At 41.5% G+C, this 23,803-nt stretch overlaps 3 protein-coding genes across 9 annotated transcripts in view; 1 reads left to right on the forward strand and 2 right to left on the reverse strand.

The window, feature by feature from the left end:
- cpeb3 (cytoplasmic polyadenylation element binding protein 3) overlaps positions 1–18,733 on the reverse strand; it is a 36,605-nt gene extending 17,872 nt beyond the window's left edge. Inside the window, exons 1-4 of one of the 7 annotated variants that reach the window (XM_024264887.2) lie at positions 18,557–18,733; positions 16,323–17,158; positions 11,963–12,116; positions 517–573 (exon numbers count right to left, since the gene is read on the reverse strand). In XM_024264887.2, coding sequence (XP_024120655.1) covers positions 517–573; positions 11,963–12,116; positions 16,323–17,147 — 1,036 coding nt within the window. In that variant the 5' untranslated portion in view covers positions 17,148–17,158; positions 18,557–18,733. Of the gene's footprint in view, positions 1–516; positions 574–11,962; positions 12,117–16,322; positions 17,159–17,379; positions 17,587–18,357; positions 18,520–18,543 lie in introns of those variants that run through there. The other 6 variants (XM_024264885.2, XM_024264889.2, XM_024264890.2 and 3 more) reach the window with 6 other exon arrangements.
- The window catches only part of LOC112161900 (cadherin 11, type 2, OB-cadherin (osteoblast)), a 264,903-nt gene that overhangs the window by 193,051 nt on the left and 48,049 nt on the right, over positions 1–23,803 (reverse strand). The window lies entirely within an intron of this gene.
- march5 (membrane-associated ring finger (C3HC4) 5) overlaps positions 19,050–23,803 on the forward strand; it is a gene marked incomplete at its 3' end in the record, with an annotated part of 8,210 nt that continues 3,456 nt past the window's right edge. The window contains 1 exon segment of the mRNA XM_024264894.2: positions 19,050–19,475. Within this exon segment, the coding sequence (XP_024120662.1) occupies positions 19,429–19,475 (47 nt within the window).

The following is a 23,803-nucleotide window of genomic DNA, read 5'->3' on the forward strand; positions in this document are numbered from 1 at the left end:
GACAGGCTTAGATGGAGGAAACTGATTCGCTGTGGCGACCCCTGAAGGGAAAAGCCCAAAGGAAAAGAAGAAAGAACCACAGCTTTCCCAGACATGTTTTCATCTCCAGCTGGTGCTTTTTTTTTGTTTTTGTTTTTTTTGTTAAAAGAATAAAAACCATGAAAGAAAAAGAGGAAAAGGGGACACAAAAGTGAGAATCAAGAGGTTGTATCAAAAACACATCAATGATTAGCAAAGTTCAGGTCATGTCTGAGCATATAAGAGCACAACTCCTTCTCTGGCTCATCTGCTGATGGTGGGGGGGTATCTAGTCTTACATGTTGGGGTATTTTTGGTAGAGTTATTCACAGGTCAAGTGTGCTTCCCAAAGCACTGAGGGGTCAGCCCTGCATTTATGGTGTGAGGGAATCCAGCTTTGTGATGACAGCGCTGATGTTTTGAACTGTGAGGAGCAGGAGTACCACATGCATCCCAGGCTGAAGACTGATCCTTTCCTTCACTCAAACTGGGACTTACTATGAAGTGGAACAACGTGGTCAGATCCAGGGTGATGGATGTTGAGTCCTATTCGTCCTGTCAAAGAAAAAACACACAAAAAAGAATGTTACAAGAGTGGGACAACACTAAAAATTTGGGGAGAATTGAGTTCATCAGCATACAATCAAAGTGATCTTTACCAGCAGGAAAGAACCAACAAGACAGGAAATGAGTAGTTTAAACAAAAACAGGAGTCAGACATAGACAGCAGATATGAAAACGGGTCGTAAATCATTTCATGTCAGATCTCTACAGAGCAACTGTGCCGACTGTTTCATGGGCTCTTAAAGGAAGACTTCCTGATTATCCGTTATCATGTTTATAAAGGGCAGGAAAAATCTCCAGTTAAACAAAACTGGTCTCAAGTCTAACATATGTGTCATTTGCAGCAGTGGCTGCAACAAAGCACAGCCGAAACCCAGTTAGACTGCAGGAAACCAGCCCAGTTGGAGTGGTTATGAAAGTCCAGTTTGACTTTGGGAATCCAACTACATTAGGATATTGTCCAGGCGGGATCACAATCTGAACTGGTAGGATCAAAGACGATGCATCTCTAAATCCCTCAATGTGTCTTTCTTCCCTTACACAGGGTAAAGACGGGTGGGTTTTCCTGGTTAAAATAGTAGATCTGGTTGAAGACCAGTAAATCAGGACGGCGAGGGGGACGTGGATTTTCTTAGTCCTCTGGATGATACGCCTGTGCCTGCACAGGACATGATTTTATTCTTTCAAGTTGATTTTCCCACTAGGCGAGCATTTCAATCCAACTACCAGAAACCCCCCCACTCTGTGTCTTAACTCCAGAAAGCGACACCCCCTCACCTTTACACCTGTGGTTCTACATCTGATAGTCAAGTTCAGTCAGTCATCCAAGGTCAACAGCACCAAGAGACGGCAGCACACATTTGTGCATTGATATGCGTGGGCGGTCTGTTTGTTTGGATCTCCAACCAGATTACAAGGTTTTCACTGAAATGCTCCTCGTAGACTCCCTTTCATATTCTCAGCAGGTCCTTAACTCTAAATGAAGAATAATGAGCACTAAAGATACATGCTGTGTTCCTGCACAAGCCTGTACAGTTATGTCAAGTTTCTGTTGTCAACGGAGAATCAGCAGCCTCAAATCAAACTTTTCACTCAACATGAACAGAAATGCAAATGTCTAAGGCAACAACCCCTTAATTATCCTTTAATAACCCTATATAACCATTGGTATCATATATATGCATTTCTGAACCCCCCCATCTCATTAGCATGAACACAACTTCTCTTAAAACCCACAGCATAGACTTTTTATGTTTTCTGTTGTGTAGATCATCATCATTCCACTAGGGGCAGTAGAAGTCCTTTCAAAATGGCTACTTACATGAAAAACACTTAGGATGAGAAAAGTTTGCCAATTTTCAAAAGATTATGGTGAGAATAACTCATCTATTGTTGTACTTCTTGCTGTAATGAAAGAAAACAACATTTGTTGATAATTCTTTACAGTTAGACCATTTTAAAATGCTTACACCACACTTGAGACAATGGGTAAATAAGGTGATTTTCATATTATTTTTCCATCTAAAACTAATGTAACTTAAGAAATCACAGAACTTATGATAATTGATGCTATCTATATCTCACAAAAATAAAAATTTTCGTAGATTTCATAAAAATAAAAACATCTTAAGTCTGGAAAATATAATTTTTGGTTAATCTTTGATAGAGTGGGCTTTACAAAGTAAAATATGTGAGTTTTTGGGACGTCCCAACAAAAGACTCTTACTTTGCACCTTGTCTTTGTTGTGCTTTAAAACAGTCAAAGGAAAAAAAAAATAGCAAAAGTGCCATGTTTTCCTTTTTATTTTTAGAATTTAGTGACTGCACAATTGTTATTTTATGATCTGTTAGAGACTATTGTGCTGCCAGAAACAATAATTTTAATATTTCGACTAATCACAAACTATTTTTTCCAATTGGTCGATTAATTGGGTCATGCGCAAAGTGGATGTAAAACAAATATCTTAACCATCTTAAGCTTTAAATCAACTAAAAATATACCATCACCTGAAGATGCTAGTGATGATAGCTGAACATGCTGAAATTGACAGCCAAAAACACTGAAGTTGATAGCTGAAATTGCTGACGCTAGTTGCTGAAAACGCCACAGCTGAAGCTAAAATATTAGTTAAATACCAAATTAGCCTAAAAAACAAACAAAAAAAGCCTCAGTTAGCCAAAACAGCTAGCATGTAGCTGAAATATTAGCTAAACTCCAAAATAACCTAAAAAATCTTAATACATGCCAAAATAGTCTATGAATCTAGCAGAATGCCATTATAACTTTCAACTTTACTACACTCTGACTCCATATAATATAAAGTAATGATTAATTGACTATTAAATTAGTCGTCGACAAATTTAATAGTCAATCGACTAATCATGGCCGCCCAATGGGGACAGTCTTTTTTACTCTTTAATGCAGAACCTCCTAAAACAGCATTATTAATAATAACCAACCATCTTAGCCGTTTATTGTTCTATTAACCCTTTAACACCTGAGGTGTAATCTGTGACACAAAATCATTACCATACTATAACTTTTCAACCGTTAACACGACGCTTTCACTTAAACACTGGAGCTCTTGTGTTGAAGGGTTGAAAAAAGAAACACCAAATGCAGCTTACAAATCAATACAAGCAATAATCCAAATGTGATAACTGGCACTTTCAACTTTGCTGTAGCAATGCACTTCATAACCAGCAGCAGACGGTCATGAGTCAGATGCTGTTTGTTCCAGTACAGAACTCTAGTGACTTAGCAGTCCTAATTTAAGCCCCTGCATGCACCCTTAAACAGTTGCCTTCTAGAAGTCCTGAAATAACTCTGGGCATGTGCCATCTGCTTCTCCAGGAGTGAGGAGGAGGGGCGAGTTTCTGCTGCTTTAGCGGCATTTCCTTACAGAAAGCCTCCAATGTTGTCAAAACTTCCAGGAGGGGTTAAACACTCAGTCAGAAGAGACATCGCGACTTTCTCTGCAGTAAGATGCATAATTTTGCTGTTATTGCTCGATGGGTTTACTATGGCAAAACCATTTCAGGTTTGATATCTCAACAGGATTCAGAAATCAGAGAAGTGACAGTAAAAAAAAAAAAAAAACTACAACAGAAGTCTTCATTCTGATGATTTGTCCTGTGACTTGTGATTTGTTGAACTTGCTCAACACAAAGATAATAAATAAACATCCCAAAGATGTTTTCTTGTCACAAAATGGCATTATGTAAAATAACTATTGCTCGTGACAGTGAGTCACTTCAGTTCTGCTTCTTCACCTTGCAGATGAACCCAAAAATAAACCAGTTCTGGGACCAATAAGCCTGAAGCACGAGGTAGGAGAAAAGGCTAATACAAAATTTACAACACAAGACCATCAGGGAGAAGGAAGGGTGGAAGTGTCTCTAAGAAACCTGATGGAATCCTCCATGGATTCCACTGGTATTTCACGTTGTCTGTAGAAAGACTTAGCACTGATGACAATGAGGTCAAAGTTTGCTTGGCAGTTCAGCCACAAGAGTCAGGGCTTTCAAAAACTGATGACAGACCCAACTCTAACAGAAGAATAGCATTTCTGCCAAGCCAGACTGCTGCAGTTTATGCTTAGTGGAATTAAGACAGGCAAACTCCTTGGGGTCCTCTTGAAGTGCTCTGTGGATTACCTTTAACCCCGGGGTGCTGCTGGGCATAGACAGCAGTGTTTCAACAGCACTCAGGGTTTGTGAGAGCTACTCCAACTGCTAACCAGAAGACAAGTCCAGGCTTGTTTTTGCAATTCAAACTGGATAAAATCAGTCATGCTTACAGAAGTCACGACTTTTCCACCAAAACAAAACACACGCGCTGATGATGTCGTTTATTGGAGAGAAAGGCGAAATCTGACCTTTATGGCAGCCAATAAACACATCAGCTTATCTCTGTGCAGTCATTACATGCCGTTTAAAGTACACGGACATCCCTCTTTACATGAAATCATAGTGTGCTGTTAACAGAAAAGGATGACAAGTTTAAAGGGCCAAACTCGGTTAACCATTTGCCTGACCTAATTCTGAGAGCATGTGTAACCCTACCTACCAGCTCCATGGGCAAGAGGTCTGCAACCTGCAGCTCCAGATCCACATGAGGCTCTTTTATCTCTCCATGTTGGCTCCTCTGCCAAACATAAAATAAGTCATAGAGACTGCTGATCCAGCCATGTCGACCGTCAGAGTCAGCAGCTCCTGATAATGTCTGACTAACCAAAACTACCTAAAGAAAACAAATAAACAAAGCCTGAAAACTAAGACTACCAAGATCTAACCCCAAACTAAAATAACAAAACCCAGCAGAGTAAGACCGCCGAGGACAAAGAGGGAAAAAAGCACAACAAAATAGAAAAGAAATATATATATACAGTATGTACTCTTGATCAGAGGATTGCGGGTTAGATTCCCGCCTTGCCTGCCCATGTGTCAAAGTGTTCTTGGGCAAGATACTAAACCCCACATTGCCTCTGGTGGAAGGTTGGCGCCAGAGTTCGGCAGCAGAGTCACCATCAGTGTGTGAGTGTGTGAATGGGCCTGTAACTGTGAAGCGCTTTGGGCCTTAAGGGAGGTAGAAAAGCGCTATACAAGTATACACCATTTACCATCACTTTTATGGATATGTAACTCTAAAGCTGAAGATAATTACCAACAGGATGAAGCTTTGCCCTCAGCCTTTTCCCCAAACACTCTGAAGCCTTTCACAACTTGTCATGGTGAAGACAGACCAGCAATACCCTCCCAAGGAAAAGCAGACTGTCCACAGAAATGAACTGATATTCGTCATTGTGTGCTCTTCATTGTCTGGCGACACACTAACTCTATTGGCTATCAATGCTTTCCATCATCTGCTTGTGAGCTTGTCAAGGATACTCAATTCATCAACCCATCCATCCATTCTGTTGCATGAATGTGGGGTACACTCTGAACAGGTTACCCCACTGTTGAATGGCCACACTCTCACAAGCAAACCTACGAGAAATTTTGAATTATTAAGTACATATGGAGCATGTTTAAGGATTGTGGAAGGAAGCAAGAGTGCCTGGAGAAATTCACAAGAACCTGTCAAGTCCACACAGAAAGGTCCCAGCTGGGATTGAAGCCAAGGCCTCACTGTGAGGGGAGAGCAATAACCATTACTCCACCACGCAGCCCTCAAAGACATCAGTTTGCTTAATAAGCCAGACTGATGCAATTCCAGTATGCAAACATTAGACTTCCAACCAGCAAACAAAAATGGTGCCAATAGAAGGGCTGCTTTAATGAAAAATATTTATTTGACAAAAAATTGATTGCAATATAAATGTATCACATCCATGGTTCCCATAAAAAATTCCACCTTTGTTGAGTTAAAGTTTGAAGCTTTCATTATCCACAATAAGTTAACTCAGTGGATCTCATAAATAGTGTTTGTTTCACTTTACAGATTGTCAGGACCGGGGGTGATAGTATTGGTGATAGACACACCTCCTTTTGTGTTTTCCACATAGTGGTCCGACTATGTTCAGTGTGTCCGACTTATTGAGGCAAAGAAACATTTTTCAATATCAACATTCTGTGGTATAAAAAGCTGATTTTCTCAGTAACTCGTTCCAAGTTCATCATTGAAACGGTCATGAACACATTATGTCACTTAGAGCCGTGGTCCCCAACCCCTGGGCCGTGGACCGGCACTGGTGCAGGGGTCACTTAGTACCGGGCCGCAGACAGAAAAAAATTAACGTATTTCATTAAAATTCAGACCAAAATGGAAACGCACTCATGTAAACAACAGTGTCCCAAGCTTATGCTGAATAGTGTCATTTAAAATTTCCAGTTGCTTTCTTACCTCAACTAATGTACAATGTCTTCTTGTCAGAATGGTTAAAACACAGAAGATATAAAGCTGATAAACGTCAAACACTCCACACAGAAACTACCACTGAAACAGTGAAAGAACTCAGGGCTGCAGTGACGCACAAAGAGATGTGGCTCAGTGAGCCAGAGCAGCTGAGGGAAAGACACAACATGGATGGGTGGGATGCAGATGCTGCTTTCACAAGGACTAAAGAGACTTGCCAACACTTGTGTGCATCTCAGGTGGTTAGTGACGACATGCGCTTGGTGAGGAACGGGGAGAGGCTGCAGGTCTGCTCAGCTGAACAGACCATGATGGATGGCAGCCTGGAATAGGTATGCCAGAGAGTGTGTGGAAAGAATGCCCAAGTCAGCAACAATTCAGAGGTATGCTTCCCCATGTGTGGCTGTGTGTGTGTTGATGCATCTGCAGGCAGTTGCTGTCAAACTGGAAGCTGGTGGGGATTTTCCAGGCCAAAGGCAGAATCTCCAGTATGTGTGTAAAAGGTGCTTCATTCTCCACCTGAATCTATGTGAACATTTAAGACGTCTTGGTTTAGATTTTCCTGCTTCTTTAAAACTGAAGATTTGACAAAGTATGAATTATTAAATCAAAAAAGCTAAGATAAGGTAACCCCAACTCTTAACAAGAGGAAGGGGCGGAGTCAGTTCATGTTTCTTAAGAAGACTCACTCTACTTGATTTGAAACACAGGTGCCTTTGAACAAAAGAAAAAATCTCCTGCATACCAAAACACTTCAGCAGCAGTAACAGGTATTCCAAGCTGAGAAAAGAATGCTAGAAATGCCTGTGATGGGATGAATGTGGTGGCTAAGCGCTCAGCTGGAAGCTCAGAACTGGATCTACTGTGTTCATTCGTTTTTTTCTAATGGTTCTCAGCTGATGAGAAGCATTCCTGGAATGAGACCTACAGATAATGGTTTTACCTTTAAAAATGGCAGAAGAAACGGTCTGACTCAAAGGGGAGGAGAATGTGATGTTAGAAACCAGGAAGTTCACTTTAGCCTTAAAGTAATAAGAGTCAACAGGAATGATGCTGCTGAACCAGATCAGCTTCTGACATGGAACAGTTTTTATTTATGGCAAAGAAACTTCAAAAATGCTGAAAACTTTAGCAAAACACCTTTTATCCAAACTTATCAATTTATTTTCATGAGTTCAAAAATATCAGAAATGCAAGTAAATGTGATCTACACAGTTGAACATCGACTTATCAAAAGCTTCTGCTTCTGATAAACTGAGCATTCAGCAAGCTAATTTGTGCCTGAGTTCCACAAGTCAGATCAACTGTTCCATAGTTTGAAAACAGTGGAGGAAATTACTTGATCCCCCTAGTAAGAGAGTTCTGGTCCACACAGACCAGTAAGACTCTCCTAACCAACCCGTCACCTGAACTGAAGACGCCCATTTGAACTGATCACCTGTAGAAAGTCACCTGTCCACAGAATCAGTCAGACTCCAAACTCTCCAACATGGAAGACTGAAGAACTTTCAGTGGATTTAAGGGAGAAGATTGTAGACCTGAACAGACCAGAATGGACTACAGAACCATCATAAACAAACTGGAGGTTAAAGGTCACAACTGTTGGTGCCAAATAAAAGATCATGAGCATCAATCCACCTGTAGGTCTGGAGATCCAAACAGATCTGACCTGGTGGGGTTTCTATGGTCATGAGAACAGAAAGAAATGGTCCTAAAACAGAAAACACCTGTGCAGACCCACCTGAAGTCTGTCCCTGAACACCTGTGGTCAGATCAGACCCACATGGAGCTCTTTGGCATCAACTCAACCTGTCATGTTTGGAGGAAGAGAAATGCTGCCAAGAACACCATCGTCATTGTAAAGCACGGAGGTGGAAGCATTATGCTCTGGGGGTGGTTCTCTACACAGAGTTACTTCATTGTGTGGATGTACCGTCAAATCCTGAGTGAGAACCTTCTTCCCTCCACCAGGAAGATTAAATGGGTCTTGTAAGGGTTTTCCAACAGGATCATGACCCAAAGCAAACAGCCAAGACAACCAAGGAACAGCTGAAGAAGAAGCAGCTAAAGGTCAAGGAGAGGTCAAGCCAGTCTCTGGACCTCAGTCCAACAGGAAACCTCTGGAGAGAGCTGAAGCTCAGAGTTGCTAAGGAACAGCCTCCAAATCTGAAGGATTTATACATTATTTGTAAAGAAGAGTGGAGTAGAATTCCTCCTGATCTGTACAGAAACTGATCAACTACAAGGAACCTCTGACCTCTGCTGATAAGAAGGGTTTGATCATAAACTACAAAGTCTTTGCAGTAAAAGGGTTCTAATACTTATCTAACTTGATAAAAGGTGTATAAATTTTGAAAGTTGATTTCTTGAATTTCTATCTTTCACTGTTAAAATGAGCTTACCAATAAGATAACAGGATGTCTGTTTCTTAACTGAGCAAACCTACAAAATCAGAGAGAAATCAAAAACATATGTCCTCCTCTGCACTAGAAGAATCTTTGCTAATTCCTGCAAACACTCCAGTTTCTCCATCTAACCCATTTTTAATCCAGCCACAAGCTCTAACAAAAAAGTAGAACATCAACACCTTAAGATTTAACTTTAGAATTTTTATTTTTTTTTGCAAACTCACATTTTGAATTCTTTTCACTACATAATGCCAAAGTCTGAACATGTGTACCAGCATTATAACGGAAAAAAGGAAAATAGATGTTATCTAGTTATCTATTGTTTCACACATGTTCAATATACCAATACAGTTCAGCCATTGCATGTTATTACTGTAATAAAGGAAAAATATCAATTATTTTTGGACCAACAACTCCTTCACTGTGTAGGATCCATGTTTTAATGCTTTCCTTTACTAAACATTTCCTCTCCAAATTTGACCAAATAACCAGAATATCCCCCTAAACATCCCACATAAAGTAATACATTCTTGGGTGTGAACCTCAATTCTTTTAAACTGCAAAAAACTGAGATTAACTTTTAACTGAAATTGACCAAATAGATGCAATAGGGTTTAATTTTAAACCGTCTTAAAGTTCGCCCCCAGTTTCTACCTTTTGCTCCATTCTACAATTGTTCCCAGTGGTCTTTTCTTCTTCTTTTCCTTTGGGCTTTTCCCTTCAGGGGTCGCCACAGCGAATCAGTTTCCTCCATCTAAGCCTGTCTTCAGCATCCTCCACTCTAACACCAGCCACCTTCATGTCTTCATTCACTGCATCCATAAACCTCCTCTTTGGTCTTCCTCTAGACCTCTTTCCTGGCAGCTCTAGACTCAGCATCCTTCTACCAATATATTCACTGTCTCTCCTCTGAACATGTCCAAACCATCTCAGTCTGGCCTCTCTGACTTTATCTCCAAAACCTCTAACATGTGCTGTCCCTCTGATGTATTCATTCCTGATCCTATCCATCCTGGTCACTCCCAAAGAGAACCTCAGCATCTTCATCTCTGCTACCTCCAGCTCTGCTTCCTGTCTTTTCTTCAGTCCCACTGTTTCTAGTCCAAACAACATGGCTGGTCTCACCACAGTCTTGTACACCTTTCCTTTCATTTGTGCTGAAACTCTTCTGTCACACATCACACCTGACACTTTTCTCCACCCATTCCAACCTGCTTGCACTCTCCTCTTCACTTCTTTTCCACACTCTCCATTACTCTGTACTGTTGACCCTAAATACTTAAACTCCTCCACCTTCTTTATCTCTTCTCCCTGTAACCTCACTCTTCCACTCTGGTTCCTCTCATTCACACACATGGTCTTTTAACTATGATAATTATGTTGTTTTTAGACAAAAAAAAACAAAAAAAAAACAAACATCTGTTGTTTTATAGGACATAGTTTCAATATAAATTCACCTCTGAGTTGTGGGCAGGGCTGTTGGCATGGAGTAAACCTCCGCTCATTTTCCATCCCAACCATCAATGTTTTAGTTTAGGCTGCGATTGTTACACTTTTTCTGTTAGCCTACAAACCGACCCCAGCCCCACATCAGAGATGGAAACAGTTATGTGGCCCCTGACTTACAGCCTCTCACGATCCCAAGCTAACATTGGTGATGAAACAAAAATGTTGATCAGTATCAGAGCTATCCAGCTGTACAGTTCTGATCCGGATTCCAGCTCAGACCAAGAAAACAAAGACGTTCATGGATCTACTTGTCTGTAAGTGGATGCATTAGGAAGCTTGTCAGTTTTTCAAACAGCATTTCTCACAACCATTTGTTTAAAAAGATACTAAAAAATAAAATTTTGAGCTAAATTTTCCTTTTATATGTCCTGAATCATCATAAAAATGCAACAAGAACATGTTAAAACCCCGTTTTCATCATCAGTTCCTCCAATCAAACAATGTGAAAAGGCCTAAGATAACCCATCAGCTGACAGCCACAAACTCATTTGACACTTTTGGCCGTTCTAACCTGGCCTCTCATCTGCCAGAGCGAGGCTTCTGTCAGATTGCTTCCATTACTAGCATGTAGTTAGCTAACATTTGGAAAACACCTTTTCTTTCCACAGCTGAGCTGTGCTCCTAAGAAATGACATACAAGCAGAACGGTACGACTCAGTAATGTCAGAAGCATTCAACAGCTTGAAGCATTTCACATCCAAACGTTTGTAAAGGTAGGATTCCACCCATTACACCTGATGTAAGAGGTTTCACATTTAACCCAGTTATGCTCTCAAACTCTGTTGAATTCATCTGTTTCATAAAAATCAGGCCACGTCACGTTTAGCCCGTGAAAGTGGGGGGTTAGAACATTTTTCTGTGTTGGCATTGTCTTAACACGCTTTAGCAGATAGGCTTTTTCCTCCCATGAAGCCTCGGGTCATACTCGCTCAACGGCTTCAGAAATCTGTACAGCTATAAATGTGCCATAACGTGTTGAGATCTAAAACATTAGCACAGCAGGTATGCTTTCGGGTGGAGGTATGTGTGGTTTGCACTTTAAAGTCAGGGGGAAGCATGCAAAAAACACACACCCCTGTTCCTACCCCCACCCCGACTTTTCTCTCAAGTCCCGTGACTTTGCTCTTTGACAAACACCGACAGGCCCTGCGGGACGTCACCATGCCTCTGCAGTAACTGGAGGCCACAATGATCGTTTTGCAACTCAAGATTGGAAAAACAAACTCGGCAATGGAGGAAAAACAACACGCTCTGGTCGTTATATTCCCCTCCCACAAACTTTTCCATTGTTAAGATGTTGGAGCAAAATAAAAACCTTACACCCCACCTGACAGGACTCCATCCGAGTTGTTACAATGGGCTTGTGATCAGAGCTGCAAAAATGTTTACTTTAAAAGCCGGAGAGATACCTCAGGTCAAACTGTGATTTCCATGCAAACCAATCCCACGTTTCATCTCCAAGATGAGTAATCTGCTTCACAAACAACACCATATTTTGAATCTTAAATTGCATAAACAATAATGAATAAAAATTGGATTTGAGAAAAAAAACAGGAAATGACAAAAACCTTGACAGGGTAATCGTGGACGAATGAAGATTCCTAACCTGCAAAGTGATTCCTCCATATAATATCAGCGATAGTCATTGGTGGGCCACCAGCTGGGTGTAGTTTACCTTTGTCATGGTCAGTCCTTATCATTTCCATTATGGAACTCTCCAAAGAATGCAAGCCAAAAGCATCAAAGGGCCGGTTCCGGTCCTGCAGCAGAAAACACAGGCAGAAGATTCATGTGCAGGAATGGTAGAGAAGCTTCCTTCAAAGATCTGCAGTGGCCATACTTTGTACACACACTGAAGTTTTGCCTTGAATGAGCTCCACTTCTTATGTTCCCTTATTTCCCTATAAACCCTCTGCAGGCTGCAAATTATTGTCTGTTCAAAATGAAAATATCTCTAAAAGAAAGAATTGAAACTCTTGTTAGTTTCAACATTTCATACAAAGGTTAGTTTGCACTTCGTCTGTAGTTAGTTAAATCTGTTAGATCTTAAACACATTTTACAGTCTTTTTAACCCTTTAACACCGCTCCAGTGTTCATGTTCTTTGGGTTACTATAACTTTTCAACCGTAATCAGGATCTCACCGCTTTCTCCTTCAAAATCTACTAGAATTATGTTGTTCGTGTTAACAGTTGAAAAGTTAAAGTATGTTGAAGATTTTGTGTTTAAGCGTCACAGACGATGCCTTAGGTGCTTAAGGGTTAAATGGGTTGTTTTTTCCCAGAGAACTCACAAACTTTAGATTTGATAAGAGTGAACATTGATTTCCTTTGAGACCAAGACCTGATCCAACAAACTCCAGTTGACTTCAATTAAACCAGATTCAAGTGATCAAGATAGATTTTATCAGGACAGTCACTCTTACAGAGAAACTGATAAATTTGAAGGTTTATCTTCACACATGAAAACCATCATGACCTGCTTGCATCCACTATAAAGTGGGTTTTCTTTTTCATTTATCAAACCGCTCTGAACCTGAAAGGTGAAGTTAAATCCACAAAGAGCATGATGTGGGCCAAAGGTAAGGCTGAGGAGGCCGTCTAACCACAGCCGCCACTGGCAGCTGCATCTGCCGTCCGAGTCAGGGGCATATTGTTTTCCTGCCAAAGCTATTGTCACCCGTTTGACTGAGCATTCAAAAGCGCTATTCCCCCAATTTTGGACCCGACAGCCCAGCAAAGATAAAAATCTGCCCACTCGGTACAGACGGCAAACACTTAAAACGCTGAGCTTTTCATTCCCTCTGCCTCTTCCCCTCCTCTCTGACACCATGTGGACCAACGTGGTGGTGGAGGAGGGCAGGACCGAAAAGATGACACGCTTTATTCCCAAACAGACTTTGCTCTTAAACACACCATTAGGAACAGGAGTGTAAAAATGTGGGTTCAAGTTCACCTGTTTTCACTGAGCAGAGCTCATCTGTCCACGTGGCACGAGGGAAATATCAGAGCAATAACCAGAGAGATTAGGATAAGAAGGAGAGCTACAGCAGGAAACTGATTAGGGATTTAGTTCAACCAAATTTGCCAAATTCCGAAAAAAAAAAAAAAAATCTGGTTTACGCCAATTCAGAAGTAAGAAGTGATAAATGTTTGATAATTCTATCAAAACAGATTATGATTCAGATTTTCTGATAGTTTAACCAGAAACTGTCCAACATTGTTGAGTTTAGAAGCTAAAGGTGTGAAACTTTCAGACTGAATCATCTAAAACTGCTCTGGTTCTGCCTCAGGCAGGGCCTGACAGCAACCCCGGCCGGGAGGCTGATCCAAACTGTTGTCCTGATCTGAATCCAGTCCCAGAGGTTCACGCAGTGTTTGCCATTACCATCACTTCAAAAGGCTGGTGTGACTTTGTGTAACCTCAACGCAGACACATTAAGTTGAATTCCATGCATTCCTCTGGCCTTTGAGTAAGCAGTGGGCAAGTCCAAGCATATTTCAGAGCGCACATGACTCGGCGCTTCAGACTGTGGTTCTGTGAGCAAGACCAGCCGGACCGTGACAGCAGGTGCAGCAGTCACAGGTGGAGCATGTGATGCTGCCAGACGCAGCTGCCCCACCTGCTGCAGGCCTCACAGGGTTTCCCTTCAGTAAACAGGCCAGCTGACATGTGGCATCCTGACGTTCTATCCTGAAGATACTACGGTTAGAATAAGAACCAGTGACTGAAGAGACGAGGTCGAAAACGGCTCACAGACATTAGTCTGACTTTTGAAGAAAAATACTTGAAAGTCACACTACAATCATCTTTTCATCTATTGTCAGTCAGAGCTGGGAATCACTGGGTACCTCACAATATGATGTGATGCATAGCTCACGATACTGACGGTAATGCGATACTGTGATAATTGGTAAAAATCATGACTCACATTATATAGAGCACCACATTTTTTAAGAAAATATATCCCCATTTATTTTTTAGCTTGAACACAATCAAAATGGAAGAACTTGTGTCTCATTTTGTGCAAAAAATAATAGAGACTTGTGCACATTGCTGAGATCAATAATGTCTTTGACAAGTATTGACACCAAACCAAGACCACCAGTCTAGAAATATGCACCTCCTATCTTCTTCCCAAGGAACGTCTCACCAAAGGATGCCAAACAGAACATTTTACAGCCTCTTGAAATGAAAATATCGATACTCGGTGAGAACACCATCGAGAATCAATCGCAGGACTAAATATTGTGATACATCACTATATCAGTATTTTGGCACACCCCTATTGTCAAAGTGTTCCTAGTGGTCTTTTGATTTTGATGATGCCATTTTTAGGGAATATAAGAAAAATCCTGCGTTGTTTTCTTGGACATAGTTTCTGCAGAGCTGCAGAAGTTTATTAGAAATTCACCTCTGAGCTGTGGGGGGGGGGCATTCAGAGCAACTCTGCCTCCTAACTGTCACCCATCTGTTAACATGCTCTCCTGCTAACTAACAGTCCTTAAGACTCAAAACAAATATTAGGGGTGCAACAAAAATGGAGAGCAATATCAAAGCTATCAGCTGTACAGTTTAGATCCAGATTCCAGCTCAGGCAAGGAAAACAAACAGATCCATGAACTTCTTTGTTCGTGGATCTGTTTGTCTGTAAGTGAGTGCATTAGAATAGAGCGGTGCAGGGAGCTTGTGACCCACCAATTGTAGCTTCTACGTCACACCTACAAGCTTTTTCAAAGCTTTCCATCTGCTCCTGATTCACAATGGTTTGAATAAACAAATACTCAGAAATTCCATTTTAAACTTCATTTTCTTTTCCATCAGCAGCAAAATGTCACAAAAACACAATTTTAATTGGCGTAGGTCTATCAAGTTCTCTGTAACAAAGCAACACCAATACTCTAATTGTAGTGTGTCTGGTGGGCCATGTGGAGGATAGCTGAGCTTCATCTTTGCCGTTTGCCTTCAAACCCCTCCATGTGCAGGAACACGCAGACACCCCTCGACCTTGCCTCCTAGCGATAACTGGAGCTGAAATCCAGCCAGGAGAGAACACTGATAGAAGCTCTGTATAGAGGAAACTGAGTAACAAAAACCTGGAGAGGCCGAACCGCCTCACACATGACCATTATCTGCTGCAGAGGGCTTTAGGTTTCAAGCAGGCTGGAATTTCAGCCCGAGTTACACAAAGTCCTCCACAGAAGTAACGGGTTAACTTCTTGGCTTGAACTTTAGGAAGTATCCATGACATGCAGCCCAAAAGCAAGGGGGAAAAAAGAGCTAAACTTTATGTTTACAGATTTAGCTGTCAGTGAGTGAAAATGACCTTTTATGTAAAAATACATGAACGAGCAGATTCTTTACATATTTTGGTCAGAAAAGCATAAAGTGCTTCATTTTTGTGAGTTTTAGGTCAGTTTGTTACCTGTCAGTTCACCTATCTGCTGTCAAACCAGTCAATCTGCCCATGCTTTCATTAGCCTTTAGAACCAGAGCTAGCTTTGACACGAAATAGATATTTGTGAACAACAAAACAAATAGCTGGTGTTTTTCAGCAGTAAGGACTTTAATAAATAATCAAAATCAAGATAGAAACATGAGATATTTGCAATGTTAATTTGATTGTCTCTTTGAGGAGGTGCATTAATTATATTCTGTATAAGATGGAATTGAGGGAAAATAATGTCAGGTCTGCAGTTCAAGAAGATTTAATGACTTATTATTATCATAACAGAGGACTTTTTGAGAAATTTTGAGTCCATACTCACAGTTGACAACAACAAAAAAACTATGTTGTGTCATTTTTATTGGACATTTGATGCCATTTTACCAAAGCTGAATCAAGGTTGACACAAAAACTTCCTTACTTTATAAAACATGCTGGAATTTGGGGGGATTGAAGCAGTTTCACATGCAAGTCATTATCATAAAGAAGTTCTTGAAGAATTTATCTGACAGTTTAGTTACCTGGAAAGGCAGCACATTGTTGTCAGGCCTGAAGGCGTTGTCCTCCATCCAGGGCTTGGGCCCCAGGGGGTTAGGTCTCGGAAACTTGGGGGGTGCAATAACATTGCTAGAATAAGGCTTTTTCATGGGAGAAATCGGGTTGAGGGGTGAGGGCACCCCGACACCCACCGCCCTCCGCGGGTCCCGGCCTGCCTGCAGCGCGCTCCAGGGGTTGGAGGCTGTGCTCCAAGCGGCGTTTTGGTGATTATTCCACGCGGAGGTCGGGGAGGACGCGGGGGAGCCCCTGCTGTGGTTGATGATGGTCTGATAAACGTTTCTCTGGGGGAAAGGGCCATGGCTGGGGCTGACAGGGGACCTCCTCTGCTGGGACGGCGGCTGCTGTTGGGACTGAGGGGACAGCCCGATTTGCGCGGAGAAATTGCCCCCGAAGACCGGGTTGACGGGGTGGGGGAAGTTCTGGAAGAGCATCGTCCCGTTCACGGAGGGTATTCCTTGAAAGAAGCTGTCATCCACAGTGTTCGTGGTCCCCGTGGACCAAGTGCTTCCAAACGTGGAGGGGGGAGCGGACAGGGGGCTGCCGGCGTCGTGAGGCTGGTGGGGGAAGCTCAGGCCGGGCAGGATCGGGGACTCCATCGGCGCTTTGTCCGTGCCGCTGTGCGCCGGAGCCGCCTGGCTGCTGCCGCTGGACGGGCTGTCTGAGTCGGAGGAAGACGAGCAGGGCTCCGATGAGGGAGTCGGCGTGGATGGAGGATGTTCTGCTGGCGTTGGGTCCTGCTGGTACTGAGGCTGGCCTTTGTGTTTGTCCATCAGCAAGTCATCCTGCATGGTTTGAGGAGCTGCAGCGGGAGGAAACAGACACGGGCTGTTAATGAGCTCATACACCGGGCTGCTGTAGTACCGGATGAAGTGGGACAACTCCGACACCGAGATGATGTTTGAGGGACCGGCCAGCTGCAAGCCGAACGTCGGATCGCCCATTTATCCGAGCAGAGGAACAAACGGACTTTTCCACAAACCAAAGCAGAAAGCCCTCCGGGCGCCAGCAGCTGATATTCACCAAATTTCGCCACGTCTCGTTTTCCTTCCACTCAGGAACTCCGGAGCTGCAATGTGAAACGGATTCTCTTCTGCCCAAGCGCCTCCCCTGCATTCATTTACATACGTCAGTAAATACAGCTGTCCTTCCACAAGGTGAAAAGGCGCTTTTGCCTTGACACAGTCGACCACTGGACTTTTCCACCTCCAGGCGGACACTTTGTTCCGTTTATTTCCTTTTTTACTGCAATAGAAGGTGACGCAAATGGAAAACTCACGACTTTTTCAGTTTAACAGATTCAGAAAGTAAGGATACCCCAGTTATTGAAGGTTTCAACCCAGATCCCCACGAATCATACGATTTTCTACTGCGTAAAAAAGAGACGGGAGCGCATTGCCAAAGATCCTATTTCCCCTCACAGAACAGCGCGTACCCAGCCTTTTCAAATATGAAAACGTAAAGACAACAATATGGTGCCACTGGAAAAGTGCTTATTCTCGTAAAGCACAGAAAAAAAGACTTATTTTCCGGTAGAATTTTGCTCTTTGTTCGTTCGTTCCTCAACGCGTTGCGTAAAACCAGCGCGCATATTGCAAATGTGCCACAAGTAATGCTAGATTAAATTAAAAAAGAATACTTAAAAGTCCAACATGTATGGCTTTTGCAAAAATACACCACATACAGACGACGTTATTCAAAGTAGTTTGAAAGGCAAAACCATACATAAAACTCTGCCAAATCAGCAAAGATTAGACGACAATTTGGTGACACTGACACGAGCATCTTTCAGGCCTTTTAATTGCACGGATGTCTTTTGCTTTTTATTTTATGTATCGTCCATATGCCAGATCATTATAGCACCATAATCGAAATAAAACCAACAGGAAAACCACATTAACAGACGATGCACTCTGTTCACCGGGGAATTCGGTGTTTTCTCCTCCAAGAGAAACGCTTCCAAGGTCATGAAAGCACATAGAGCAGTCTGTGGTGGCTCACCTCACTGGCCTTTTCAACACACCCTGGCCAAAAACAGCTGACACTTTAAGCAGCTAGTTTGGTCGAGACATCCCGTTTGCATGACACGATCTTTCCGTGAAATCCTTCTTTGAACCATATGTCCTGCTAAACGTCAGAACAGCATGCACGCACAGTGACATCGGCCTTCCGCAAAGCTTCAATTACCTTTAGCGTTCACCTGTTTGAGACTATGAATACAGCTATTTCTCTACGCCTCGTCGGGCTCTGGATATCACAAACGAGCTGCCCTGGTGCCGAGGTAGTCAGCAGTTGCCTCAACAGCTGATTGACTGCAGCGCATGGATAATACCGAGGTGACTGATGGGAGTTGTAGTTATATGGGAGCACCAGTGAATTATAGAAGTCTTTATCGTTTTAAAATCTGTGTAAAGCTTTCATTTTTAAGCCAAAGCTAATTTACAAATAATAATAATAATAATAATAATAATAATAATAATAATAATAATAATAATTTTTAGGTATACGTTCTTGTATTATGAAGATCCGGACGCGATTTAAATCATTCCTATTTTTGTCCTCATTTCCTGGTGTATCAAGCAGGGAGCCTCTAAAAATATAAACATAAAATATTTGAACGATGTTTCCCAAACATCGTTGCGAATGAACGTATTTACTTTAACTTTATGAAAGTACATTTTCCAGTTCACTTCCGTGTTGGGCTTATTTTGATGACGTCAGACGCACGATACCTTACGTTACCTCAGAGACAGTCAGTCAATGGAGTCAAACGGTCACGCAAACGAGGCCATAACAGGTTTAAACAGGATTTCTACCCGAAATAGCACATAGCCCGCAGATTGTTGCTTTTAGAACAGACATGAATGTGAGGGAGTAGATTGTTATTTTCTGCTCTGGGCTGCTGCTGGCGCGGGACAACAACGCACGAGCCCCTGCGGCTAACCAGCTAGCTAGCTGACTAGTCGTCTTTCGCCGAGCTCAAGGGCTGGATTGCAATTTAAATGTATATGTTTACTGCAGTTAACTATTTAAAGCGATAAGGGAGCGTTTCAACCCTTCCTCCCGAATACAATGGCGGAACAGCAGGCTGCAGTGGTCGCGCAGCAGAACCTGGACAGGTGAGTCCACACGCTGCCGCCCACCCGAGTGATGGGATCTGAGCTTACAGCTCACTGCTATGTACGTACATTTTCTGTGTCTAGTGTTATCTGAACATTTATTTACAGCATCAAAATAAACTCATCTTTGCCTAATTGAACCTAACAGAGAAAAGCACGAGAATTGACTTAAGATTTGAAAAGAAAAAAAATACTTTTAATTCTCCTGCATCCATTTGTGATGCATTGTTTGTAAGGAACGTGCATATTTGTGATGGGCAACTGAGTGTGTGGGTTTACCACAACATGGCTCTCTGTTTACATGCTCTCCTGCTAGCTCACAGCTTCCCGAACCCCCAAGCTAACATTAGAGGTGCAACAAAAATGGTGATCATTATCAGAGCTATCCAGCCGTACAGTTCTGATCCAGATTCCAGCTCAGACCAGGAAAACAAAGACGTTCATGAATCTATTTGTCTGACAGTGGATCTGCATCAGAATGGAGCAGAGCAGGAAGGTTGTGACCCGCCCAACATATGTTGTATGTCACAAATACAATCTTTTTTAAACAGCCTTTGTTTTTTCATCTGGTCTTGATTCATAACAACGTGTCATTTTGAATTTTAAGATCAATATTTTTATGTGTTCTCAAAGAGGAGAAAAATGCCACAAAAACATGTTAAAAACACAATTTTCAGTGGAGTGGATCTTTATATATTTGTCAAATTAGCACATTAAGGCTGTTGTGTACCTGTGGGCTCGAGCTGCACTACTAGAGCCAGTAGGTGTCTGCCCCAAGCTATGACAGATCAGTATGCCAAGTGTGACAGATCAGGAACTGGCCTAGGTGCTGGCGCTATTTCTAACTTGTGAACCTTAGTATGACCTCTAAACTGAAGACCATGATCCACATCATGGGGACTTTATGTGATCAACGGTGACGTTGCTGTCCGGAAAAGATAACCATCTAAGAAATACAATTCTAGCTAGTTTCGGCTTTCATTGTATGAAGCAGTCTTGCCATCAAATCCCTCTTTAAATGTCAGAACTATTTTGTTATATTTACCTGACACATCTTGTGACAATAAACCAATCGACTGTGCCAAAAAGTTGAGTTCTTCTGCCTTAGATATCAAGATGTATTGATTTGAAATTATTCTTTCAATGGTCATTGGTATTGAAGCTAACCAGTTGGTGCCTCTAAGTATCTGACTACAGATAGATAAAGAAAGGGACAGAATGAGTTGAAGAGTGCCATGTAGTACCTCGGTCTAACCACACATCGATGAGCATTTCTGTGCTGTTTGGAACAAAAGTGAAGCAAAGCAGATGCAGCTCCACCAGGGCCAAGTCTAAAACATTGAAACAGGAATCTGATCAAGGGTGATACCAGTCATTTCTGGTCGCACATTCTGTCAATATTGAACTCTGAAATAGTTTCCTAAGCACATGAGTATTCTAAAAAGACGTGCCTCAGCTGCATACTACAGGTGTGGGGCAGAGTCAATGCTCCTGTTTGTGTTCGAGAAGTGATAGTAGTGAGGTATCTGCCATGTACCCTTGCTCGTACACAGTTGTGTACCCAGACTATCAATGGCAAACAGACGGCTCTTATCAGGGCCAGCTACCAGCAGCCAGCTGCCACTGCAATGCAGGGTTTCATAAATGCACGAGGGAGACATTGTATTCTGAACTCTTTCTTGCACAACACTTCCTCCACATTCGTTACTGTTGAAAAGTCACCCTTAGCCTCTATAGATTGTCGATCTACATGCACGCTCAAACATTTCTGTTAAGGAACAATAAATACTGCAGATTAGTAGATAAACTGTCTTAATTCATTCAGTGGATTTTAATATATTTCTGTTTGAAGTAAAGCTTTGTGGTTCATTAGATTATGAAGGCATTTAAAATGTTTCCTTTTCCTTTTTAAGGATATATTAATGTTTAGAAGAAACAATTACAGGACAGAGGTTTGAAGCACATAACCGGACATATTTCCAGAAACTGAAAGCTTTTACTGATTCTGCTTTTATTTGGTTTGTTGTGATGATGCTCAGCTTTATAGGATTTGATGGCAGCTTGTTATGCATCAAATTAAAGCTCACACCATATTCAAATCTTATGCAAAGCTTTTTATCCAGGCGATCTGACTTATTTAAACCATGGTCCATTAATAATAAATAATTAATAAATTGGGGCTATTTGCCAAACCTCTATATAATTTTGCAAAGAAACGTTATTAATGGCGCTACTGTCAAATATGCATAAATGTTGGACCACTGAGTAATTGCCTAAGTTATTTTTAAATTTAATTGACTCTTCTGCTTATGGTGCTTAGAAATTTGCTTTTGTTTGGACTCTTTAGAAAAAAAGCTGCTTGATTTCATGTATCCGTCATAAAGTGAGCTGTTGACACAAGTGATGCATCTTTACAATAAAACTTATTTGAACTCATTTGAAGGTTTCATTGTTCAGAATGTGTTTGTAAGATTATTTATGCAACATTTATATAAAAAATCAAAATGCCTAAATAAGGTCAATAAATTCACTTAGATGTCAGAATGTAATTTGAAATTCTAATGTTTTTAGAATCCTAGATATCTGGGCTGCATGAACAATGACCCACTTTTTTTCTTTTCCCTTTGACAGAAACCATATAATCCATTTAGTTTTCTAAAGCCTCATTTTGAGCTTATATTCTGCTAAAAATAGTTTAGAGGTTGGTTTAAAGACCTGCTCCAATAATGTTTTTGTAGCATTTTTTCTGATGGTGGAGGACATACACAAAGAAAATTCTTCTTAAAATTGCATTTCTGGGTTCATCTTTATTCAGATTGTGAATTGGGAGCAAACAAAAAAAATGTTGGAAAAAGCTTGTGTAGGGGCCTCAATCTGTAGGGCACAAGCTCTCTGCTCCACTTCATTCTGATGCATCCACTTGCAGACAAATTGATCCATGAACGTCTTTGTTTTCCTTGTCTGAGCTGGAATCTGGATCAGAACTGGACAGCTCTCCTATTGATCACCATTTTTGTTGCTCTGTTAATGTTAGCTTTGATTTGTGAGATGCTGTAAGCTAGCAGGGGAGAGTGAAAGCACTTGGGTGACTGGAAGTGGCGGCGGAGTTGCTCTCCCACAACAGAGGTGAATTTCTGATAAACTCCTGTCGCTCTCCAGAAACTGTCTTAGAAAACGGCACAGGGTTTCTGATTTTGGCTAAAAACGCCATCATCATAATTAAAAGACCACTGGAAAGACTTTAACCAAGTAGTGCATCAAAAGATGATGAGAGACTTTAAACCCACAATAACCCTCACCCAACATTTCAGATGACTTTTCTATTTGAGTTTTTTTTTTTTTTTTGCTCAAGAAAAAAATCTCTTCTTTTTTTGGTTCTATTGTGTGTGTGTGTTTTTCCAAAATTGGATCACAGCAGATAATTTTAGCTAGATGTTTGTTTCAAATGTGTCAAAGCAATGCAGCTTCCTCTGCTTTTTGATTTTCCTCGCCTTCCTTATAGATCTGTGTTTGGTTTCTCCTTCTCATGCTAATCATTCACTGCTTTGGTTTCATCTTATTTTTTACCACATCAGCCAACAAACTCATCTCATCGTAGTGTTTTTGGTGTGGTAGGGCTGGGCGATAAAACGATAATTATCGTTATTGCGATATTACTTTTTTCGATAGTGAAATGAGTCTATTGCGATAAACTTTCGTTTTAAATGAACACGGGAGAAACCCCCGGAAGAGCCGCGCTTCTTCTTCTTCTTCTTACGGAGCGGCTGATTCTAGGAGCCCAGACTGAGAGGGGGGGCACGGAGGCCCCGAATGATGACAAAAGGACAAAACAGAAAACATTATTTCAGTAAACCAATAACCAATATATAATCGCAAATACTTTTATTTTTAATGTCAAGGTAACGATGTTTATATATTTTGTTTAGGAAACGTCGTCACCGGACCCCCCTCCTCTAAATTGAAAATGGTTCGGTTCGACAGGACTTTTCTTCCGCAGCTGTTTGTTACCGACAGATCCACAGAGTGTGAGGGAGAGAAGACACGCTTTAAAATCAGGAGTGACACCTGATTTAGAGGAGAACCTCCATGAAAAAAGAAAAAGGAGACAGTCTGTCTATTGCCGCGCGTCACGTGTCACGCGGGGCTGAAAGAGGAGAGAGTGCTCGTGTTCGTAACAGCAGGGGGGCGAGGACTCGATTGTGGTTCTGGAGTTGAGATGAGTTTTAGGGTTTTGTTAAAATATTAACCAAAAGCTTTTGTATAGAGGTTCAAATTAGAATAATTTGTTGTTTTATTGTGTATCAATAATGAATTTGTTAGTTACATTT

This window comes from Oryzias melastigma, linkage group LG15, assembly GCF_002922805.2.
Source record: "Oryzias melastigma strain HK-1 linkage group LG15, ASM292280v2, whole genome shotgun sequence".
Taxonomy (NCBI): domain Eukaryota; kingdom Metazoa; phylum Chordata; class Actinopteri; order Beloniformes; family Adrianichthyidae; genus Oryzias; species Oryzias melastigma.